At 29.4% G+C, this 10,000-nt stretch overlaps 1 protein-coding gene across 2 annotated transcripts in view; it reads left to right on the top strand.

Moving 5' to 3' along the window:
* The window catches only part of crp (transcription factor cropped), a 60,811-nt gene that overhangs the window by 48,734 nt on the left and 2,077 nt on the right, over nucleotides 1-10,000 (top strand). For both annotated transcript variants that reach the window (XM_085659771.1, XM_085659770.1), the window contains exons 3-4: nucleotides 8,716-8,866; nucleotides 9,628-9,890. In XM_085659771.1, the coding sequence (XP_085515897.1) occupies nucleotides 8,716-8,866; nucleotides 9,628-9,890 (414 nt within the window). The remainder of the gene's footprint in view (nucleotides 1-8,715; nucleotides 8,867-9,627; nucleotides 9,891-10,000) is intronic.

The raw sequence follows: 10,000 nt of genomic DNA, 5'->3' as shown, positions 1-10,000 counted from the left end.
ATAACTTTGAAGATATTATGCAATTTATATTCCAAATCTGTACCCTGTACCATAAGCAGATTATATAGGTATCGGTATACGTCCTGGGAGAAAAAAAAAAAGAAACACTTTACATGAATTATATATAAACTTTTAAACGTTCCTCTTCATACATATTACATATCATAAGGGTGATTCACTCTGGAACATAAATTTTATCATTCACATTCTTTAGTAATCATTTAATTATCCTTAATGTACTTTCAATAAATTTTAATATAAAAATATGAGATTGGGTTTCGTTAAAAAAAAAGAGGAAAAAAAAAAGAAAAACAAAAGAAATAAAAGAGTAAAAATAAAAAATAAAAAAAAATAAAAGAGTAAAAATAAAAAATAAAAATAAAAAAAATTGAAGATAAATTTGTCGAAATGTACAACATATATGGAGTCATTAAACATTATGGTGTTGTGTTTTTGTTCAATATAAAAAAGGTTACACACGTTTTATATATAACGCCTATTTATAATCGTTATATTTTTAATCCCCTTGATATACATATGTTAGCCCTTCCTAAAACCCATGCACTTTGTTAAGAAAGTTTAATGAGTGTTGCAAAAGTATTGCAACGTCGCAAAAGAACGATGAAGAATAACTTGTGCTACGCTTGAATTTACAGTTAATTACGAAGCCACGGTGTTATACGAAAATTAGAGGTTTACGAGTACGTAGCGAGAATTTCTCTTCCCTCCTCTTCACTTTTTTTCTTTTTCTCTTTTTTCTCTCTCTCTCTCTCTTTCTCGCGCGCTCGCGCGCGCACGCGCATTCAAAAAGTTCATTTTTGAAAGAATCCGAACGGCTCGTTTTATCTCGAAAATGTTAATTTTATGCGTCCTCGATGTTCTCGTATGCCGTACGAACGCGTTTTTGCGCGAGTTCTCTCGCCGTAATCGCGGTAATTACGTGATAATAACTCATGCACGAGACGTGACAGATTTTTCTTTTCTTTTCCCTTTTTTTTTATTTTTTTTTTTTTATACGAAATGTATCCCCCCGAGATACCTAATTGTTCTTCATTTTATTCTTTTCTTTTTTTCTTTTGGTTCTTCATTTCCTTCTTTCGCTTTCCTTTATTGTTTTTTTTTTTTTTGTACCGGCCTTTTACGAATATTAATTAACTTCGAAATAAAAGATTTTTATTTTATTTTATTTTTATTTTTTTTATTTTTTTTATTTTTTTTTTATTATATTTTACATATTGCCGTTTACAAATTTTAATTACGACTATTGATCATTGTATTTTGTATATGTATATATATATTTTTTTTTTTTGTTAATTGAGAGAGAGAGAGAGAGAGAGAGAGAGAGAGAGAGAGAGAGAGAGAAAGAATGAAAGAAAGAAAGAAAGAGAGAGAGGATAGGGAAAAGGGAGGGAGACACAGACAAAGAATTTCGCGAACGGGTTCACGAGGATTATAAAAGATGAGAAAAGGGTACTCTCTCTCCTTTCCCTCTCTCTCTCTCTCTCTCTCTCTCTCTCTCTCTCTCTCTCTCTCTCTCTCTCTCTCTCTCTCTCTCTCTCTCTCTCTCTCTCTCTCTCTCTCTCTCTTATATATACTCGCGCTAGTTCGGTTAGTCGTACGTACGATCTTTTTCTCTTCGTCTCGCACATCGTGTCCGGTCTTTGGAATGCCGCCGCCGCCACCGCCGCCATCGCTTGCGCAACAAGAAGAAGGCGATCTCCGTCGCTCCGAGAACCCGACACGAACGATCTTGGTGGGAGAGTAGTTTCTCTTCTCGAAAAGAGAAAAAGAGAAAGAAAAAGGAGAGAGAGAGAGAGAGAGAGAGAGAGAGAGAGAGAGAGAGAGTGGTGGGGGTAATACGAGTAGTAGTAACCAGTCGTGGAAGGTCATGCTCTCTCTCTCTCTCTCTCTCCCTCTCTCTCTCCCTCTTTCCTTTCCCTCTTGTTTTTCTTTCTTTCTCTCTCTTTTTATTTATTTCTTTTTCTCTATTATAAATATCTTTTCGGTATTTTGTCTATATGTATCTGTTTGTCCGTGTGCCCGTGCGTGTGAGAAAGAGAGGCGATCAATGAGTATATGTATATGTATATATATATATATATATTTCATTTATCTACAACATATTAAAACGTATAAATTAATACCTAAGTATATATCATTTAGGAACATAAATTTGACTATAATCCTCGTAATTTTTAATTATGTCTAATAGAAAAATTCTATGACTAATATATATGTATGTCTCTTTTGGTTTATCCATCCTGTTATCTCTCTCTTTCTTTCTCTTTCTCTCTCTTTCTCTCTCTTTCTCTCTCTCTGTTTCTTTCTTTCTCTCTCTTTCTCTCTATAAATTATTATATATATATCTTAATTATTATTCAGATATCAGATTTCTTTCTTAATTTATTATAATTGTTATTATAATTACTTCGTATATATCATGAGCTAGGACCATTTATTCATATAATCTCACCCGCACATACACATAGGATCATTTACTACTCTTCCTCTCCACCTGTCTGTCTATTTATCTTCTTCTTTCTCTTTCTCTCTCTCTCTCTCTCTCTCTCTCTCTCTCTCTCTCTCTCTCTCTCTCTCTCTCTCTCTCTCTACCTCCCTCTCTTTCTCTCTCTCTCTACCTCCCTCTCTTTCTCTCTCTCTCTCTCTCTCTCTCTCCCTCTTTCTCTCGTATTCGTTCTTCCGATATATACTATACCTGTAATATAGCTTGGAAGAAGGACGTAGGATATCGAAGCACATATTACCCCATTCTTCTTTCTGCCTGGATGCACACGAATCGTGTCCCTTTCTTGTATATTTATATATATGGTTATATATACATACATATCTACATATATATATATATATATATATATATATATGCATGCATATTTTTGCATATATATATATATATATATATATATATATATACATACGTATACTTATGTAGTTGCATACCTTGGTTTTCTCGTCGAGCGATATACCCTCTCTTCTCGAATTGAAGCCTGGAATGGTACGTTCAAGACCGCAAAGAAAAGAGATCGCGTGTATGTTCTCGCTTTAACTCGCTTATTATTCCCCATTTTGCACCCTCTCGCGTTTCTCCGTTAAGATTTCTTTCATTGAGAATACGTTCGTGCGACTGTGAGAAGAAGAGACCGCCGTCTCGTTCCTTCTTCATTTTGTTATTACAAATGTGTACGTAACAGAGATTGCGTCTTTTTTTCCTTCTTACGCAAATTCGAAGAAAAAAGAGAAAGAATATTTTTGAAGCTTCCTATCATCTTTTTATTATTATTATTATTATTTTATTTTTATTATTTATTTTTATTATTATTATTATTATTATTATTTTATTTTTTTTATTTTTTATTTTTTATTTTTATTATTATTATTATTATTATTATTATTATTATTATTATTATTATTATTATTTCTTTTTTTTTTATACCACAATTATATACTTTTTTCAAACAAAACTTTTATTTCTTTAATTCGTTTTTCTGTTTCTTTTTTTGTTCCTACTAATTCTTCACGTTCTAAAAGTAATCCCTGGTTTGTTCTATGAATTTCGATTAGAAAAGATATATGACATTATTTTATGTATTTATTTATTCGTTTTGTTAGATTTTTGTCAGAGATTTTAATCTTATTTTTTTCTTTTTTGCTTTTTCTTTCTTCTCTCTTTTTCACAAACAAACATAATTAGCTTCAAATTTTATATTCAAACGTAAAAGATTTCTTTTTTTATTCTATCGTCTTTGTTAACGTTGCGATTAATTAACGTGTGAATTTTTAATCAATCGGAAAAATTAATTTTTATTTTTAATTAATTAAATTTTGTTTTGTAATGTGTTTCATTTTATTAGAAACACTTTGTTTTTTTCTTTCTTTAATCGTAGAAATATGATATTACGAGAAGGATGTGATAGTAAGGGAAGAAACAAAATGTTCCAAAAAAAAAAAAAAAAAAAAAAAAAAAAAGTAAAGAATAATTGCCGCATGTATTCCTTGAGAAATATTAGATTTTTTTTTCTTCTATTAGTTACCAATGAGTTTGTAGTTTAGAGTAGATCTATTCGATCTTGAACGTAAGCCTTGCGATCGGATTTCGCAGAAAGCAGCGAGGGTCGACCTTGGCCCGTTTCTCTTCCTCGGCTTTGTGGAACGGTGCTAACGAGATTTCGGCACGTGCGTCGTAACTTCGGCTGAGCAGAGTATATTCGGCACATTTGCTGGCTCTAGTCTGGTGCACGATTCTCTATAATATTCGCCCGAGGGTACAGTCCCCCTGCGAAATATCAAATGTGTTTAACATCGAACCGAAAATTTCATTAGAACGTTATCGTTTCTTCTATATTAATAATAATATCTTTTATTTGTCTAGATAAGGCAACGTAATTTATTAAATAATTATTTTTAATTAAATTAAATTAAAAATTTAATTAAATCATTATTTATATGAGAAATTGATAGCACCGTCATTTTTTTTTCTCTTAATATGTCGAACGAAGTTTACATAAAGTTTATATATATATATTATATATGGCGTCAATAATGATAAATTAGATTGATCGTTTTAACGTCATTAATCATTTCCATTCAAATTTTCTTCTATATATGAGATACATGCGTCATCATTTTCTTTTGTTCCAATATGTCGATCAAAGTTTGGATTAAATTTTTACTAACATAAATACACACACACATACACATACACATCAGTAATGATAAATTAAATTAAACATTTTCCATCATTAATCACTTCCATTCAATTATCTATTATATATTGTTCTTTTTCTTTCTCCCCTTTAATTAATATAATTATTTTACTGTTTCTCACGTGCTTGTAAAAACAAATAAATAGCTAAAAAAAAAAAAAAAAAGAAAAAAAATAAAAAAAATAAAAAATAAAAAAAGTGAAGCGTGAACAGCATCTGGTTGCGTTTTTTCTTCTCTTCTCTTCTCTTGTCTTTTTTTTTCTTTTCTTTTTTTTCTCTTGTGTTTTTCCGTTCTTCTTTTTTCCTTTTTATTTTTCTTTCGTGCTTCTTTCGAACATTCGCGCCTTTCAAGAAGCAGTCTCGCGTTCTTTTCGAAATGAGGCCCCCTCTTTCTACGACCTAATGCCGTTTCTTCTTACACCCTTCTTCCTTTCCCTTCGACCTTCCTCTTCTTTAAATATAGATCCTTATTCCGGTCCCACGACTTACAAATGGTATGCTGCGAGTATGCGAACATGACTTAACACATATCACAGTATATATTATAACTAAGTGAAATTATATTTAAAATTTGTTATATTCTATATAACAAAGGATATATGTAAAAATAGAAACTATTTTAATTAATGTGTTAATTAAAAGATTATGATTATGAATAAAAGTTTTATATAACGATCTTTTTATTTTAATCGTTCTATACATGAAATATTTTTATCGAAATAATAAAAGTACTAAGGGAAAAAAATTATAAATATATTTTATTAAGGAAGGGAATATCTTTTAATTAGATGAGATCACTGTGATTGAAGATCCAACTTTCAATATTAATTAACTGTTAAATTTCATTATCTCTTACTTCAAGAAAATAGAATTATATATTATAGTTTACTTTTTGCGACGCTTAAAAATAATAATTATTAAAAACGATCTTTCTTTTTTATTCCGAATATCGATTCCGAATGAAAATAAAACGACAGAAGCAATAACAAAGAAGCAAAACAATGAACGATTAATCGATATTATTTATCTCAATTATAAACTCGAGAAACTCGAGAAACTCGAGAGGGGAAAAAAAAAGAAAATTTACTTGTCGCGCCAAGGTCGATTATTTGGAAGATGAGCGAATGATTTTATGGTCGAGGTCATATGAAGAGGGATCGTTATGAAAGTGAAAGAAATAGACAACAAATAAGACTGACCAAAAGGTTTAATTCCAAAATTAGAAATTGTCACTGGTCGCCATTATTAAGAAGTTTATTATGAGATATAATGGTAACGGAGTAAATGGAAAAATAATATAAACGTTTTTAAAGAAAAAAGAAAGAAATGACGGAACGGGATAAATGGAAATATGAGTTTAAATGAAAGAAGAAAAGAAAATGAAAATAAAATAAACGTAATATTATTATGTCGTAAATAATATTCAACGAAAATAACCAAGAAGATTTTAATATGGAATAAAAATCTGTGGATTTATCGTGTTTATTTGCGTTTAAACATAATAAGGGTGTTGGTAAACATTTATTTTCTTTTGCATGTATAGTACGAGTGAACTTTTCTTTATTCTTCTCGCACATATTATGTGCGAGAAGAAGAAACATCTTCGAGAATTGTATGGATCCGCGTTTGTATCCGCATAGTTCCGATGAAGTCTTTGATCTTTGACCCATGTTAAGACCGATTACTATTCGAAGGATTTCGATTGATTATATTAGTTGACTACGATAAAATTAGAATATTTATAACAAGGAATATTTTCTTCTTTTTTTTTTCTTTTTTCGTGATTTTTTTTTTCTTTTTTATTTTATTTTATCGATGATAGAAAAATTTACAAGAGAAAAAGAAAACGATGCGTCGTGATAAAATAATATAACTAAAATCATTAAGCTTTTTAAACATGAATCTTTGTAATGTAACAAAGTAAATAAATATAATATGAAAGAAAATATTGAATATAAATATAACGATGTAATCGGAAGATTTTTTTTTTTTTTTTTTACAACTTTATGTATATTTTGAATACTTATAGCTGTACTCGATCTGTAACAAATATAATTACTTTATTATTAATTAATCGATTAACTAATTAATTAAATAATTATTAATCGATGAACTTATTAACTGGAAATAAATTAAATTACTTACGTTAATCTTCGTATAGTTTTTTTCTCTTTTCGAAGAAGTCAACAGTGAAATTAAATATTCGATGAAATAATAATATTACTTCTTATTGTGTGTAAACTTCATTATTGTAATTTTATATGCCCTCGTTACTAGTTCTATGGCTATATTTTCTATGGCTGAATTTATTTCATTTGCATTTAATAAACCTTATCTATATTACCTTCATTATTATTTATAATAATAACATATTTAAATGAATGCATATATTTTAATAAAATTTAAATAAAAGCTATCTTATTTATTTAAATTAAGTTAAATCAATTTAATTAACACTAAAATTAAATTAAATTAAATTAAATTAAATTAAATTAAATTAAGTTAAATTTATTTGTCAGATTAATTTATGATAAAATCAAATCACACTGATGCTATGTAAATATCTGCTGGAAGGGAAAGGAGGTCGGAAGAAGAACAAATGTATTAAAAAAAAAAAAAAAAAAAAAAAAAAAAAAAAAAAAAAAAAAAAGAACAATCGAAAGGAATAGGAAAATATTTTATTTTTTTGATCGGTTCGATGATCGAAAAGGAAAAAAATAATAAAAGAAATGGAAAAAAAATTGAAACGAGAACGCATCCACTTATTTACGTTTTACTTTTCCATCAAATTTTAAACGCATCGTATCAGCATCTGGCACTCGTTAGCCACCTGTCGGCAGGTGCTAACCGTGCACCCGTTCTCCATTACCTTCCTACCATTCGGTGTCAACTGGCCCCTTTTGTTTTCAGCCCTCTTGCCATTTTAGACTCTACCGTATGCTTTTTTTATAATTTTCTTTTTATTATTTATATATCTCTTTCCTCTTTTTTTTAATTTTACTACGTTGTACGAGATCGCGTAGGTGATATGTGATAGCGGATGTCATCGATTCGTGCGTGCGTACTACTAGGCTATCGTGTGTGAAACCCTTTAACCTTCTTCCACGTAAACAGGAAGTCCCTTCCTGTCTCTCTCTTTCTCTCTCTCTCTCTCTCTCTCTCTCTCTCTTTCTCTCTCTCTCTCTCTTTCTCTCTTTCTTTCTTTTCTCTCTTTCCTTCTCCTTCTCTTGCCTTCCTTCTCCGGTACAGGTTGTAAATAGTGCGTAAGAAACACCTGTACCTGGTTATACTACGTACTACGTTACTACGTACACGTGTTTTTACGTTCGATTCATTACGAATGCCGGTCACGAACCTTTTTTTCTTTCTCTTTACCTTTCTCTCGGACGCAATAATTTTTTCCCTTTCTTTCTTCTTTTTTTTTTTTTGTTTCTTTTTTTTAATCTCTTTTTTTTTTTTATTTTTTATTTATTTCATATACATTATATGTTAAATCGTAATCTCATGCACGAGTGAAATTTTACAATAGAAACAAGTTCACATTTAGTTAATGATAAAATAAAGACGATCGTGCCTTCTTTGTTGAAGTTATACAAATAAAAATGTAAATTATAATATAGAGTTTAATCGGATAAGAACGATAAATCTTTGCATGTCATTTTTTTTTCTTTTTTTTTTTTTTTTTTTTTTGATATATTTTATTACGTTGCATTTGTATCGTATTTTGTTATTACGAAGAAAATTTTTGGAACAGTAGATGAGCTGGAAAAACGAACCTTTGATATATAATTCTGCTATAATAATTACAAATTCGAATTACTTTGTTATTTAATTGTCCGTTTGTTAATTATTCATTAGGAAATTTCGCAATTAAATTTATTATATCTTTAAAGAATTAATATTGATCATCGTGAATATTTTTATATGTCATAAGGTGATATAATTTTTATCGATTATTCTTTATTTTAATTCTATGTAATCTTTTTCGTTACAGGCTGCGATACTTCAACAGACTGCCGAATACATTTATCAGTTAGAACAAGAGAAAACACAGTTGTTGTCGCAGAACTGTCAATTGAAGCGACTTGTGAATCAACACGAAGGTGGTGATTTACCTATCAAAAAACGCAAGCCTGATAATCAAGGTGAGTTCCTTTCTTTTTTTCTTTTTCTATTTTTTAATTATCTTTACTTATCGATTTTCTTTAAAACTTGATGTATTGATATTGCTTATATGATTATTGTAATAAATATAATTAATAATTTATATATAATCATTTATACATTGTATAGGATTTAAAACAGCCGTTTATGTAATTTTGATGCATATATATATATATATATATACAGGATAGATTAATTACCGTATTCAGATACGATGTTATGAACAATTTTTCATACATAATTCGAATGATTTTAAAGTACAAAAATTTAATTTTTATATCGTTTAACTAGATAAGATAATTAATTAGATAGCCCGTTTTACCCATCTTTTATAAATGTTTATATATAAATTATTCATTCTCTCGTACTATAATTACATTTAATTAAAATACTGTATATTAAGCAACCGCTATTTTACATGAAAGGTATACCCTGTATACCTTGTATGATATTAACATAAATTAAATTCAATATCTAATTCTAAACAAGTTTAACATGAATTTATAATAATGTTAGTTGATCGAAAAAGAGAATAGTTATTTTAAAGTATTTATCTTTAATAAGCCGAACTTGTTCGAAATTTATTTCAAATGTTTTTTGTTTTTTATTTCATTTTCTTGCTGTACTTTTTTTTTATAAATTGTATGTACCATATATATATTTTTCTTTTTTTTTTCTTTTTTTTTTCTTTTTTTTTTTTTTTTTTTTTTTTATATGTACATTTAAAATGTAACGTTTACAGGCGTCGTTGTAAGTTTACCGGTGCATGTAAGCGAGAGTGGCGACGAAGGATTAGGCAGTATGTCCCCGGAGCCTCTTTCTGTAATCACGGTGACAACAGAGAGCCATTCCGTGGTAAGCAGCGAAGTCGTGGAGCTTAGACGACAGTTGGAGAGAGAACGTCACGCAAGACTGCATTTGGAAAAGCAGATGAGAGCCATTCAGAGTCAGCTGTATCCGGAAAGATTCCGGGATAATCAGCTGATTGCGTATCAGCCTCACGAGGTACATTTTCTCTCTCTCTCTCTCTCTCTCTCTCTCTCTCTCTCTCTCTCTCTCTCTCTATTTATCTATCTATCTATTTATCTCTTTCTCTCTCTTCCCTCTTCTCCCCT

Source organism: Vespa mandarinia, chromosome 10 (genome assembly GCF_050613455.1).
Source record: "Vespa mandarinia isolate Hongniang chromosome 10, ASM5061345v1, whole genome shotgun sequence".
Lineage (NCBI taxonomy): Eukaryota > Metazoa > Arthropoda > Insecta > Hymenoptera > Vespidae > Vespa > Vespa mandarinia.
The sequence above is the reverse complement of the archived record's forward strand: the minus strand, read 5'-3'. Positions and strand labels throughout refer to the sequence as shown.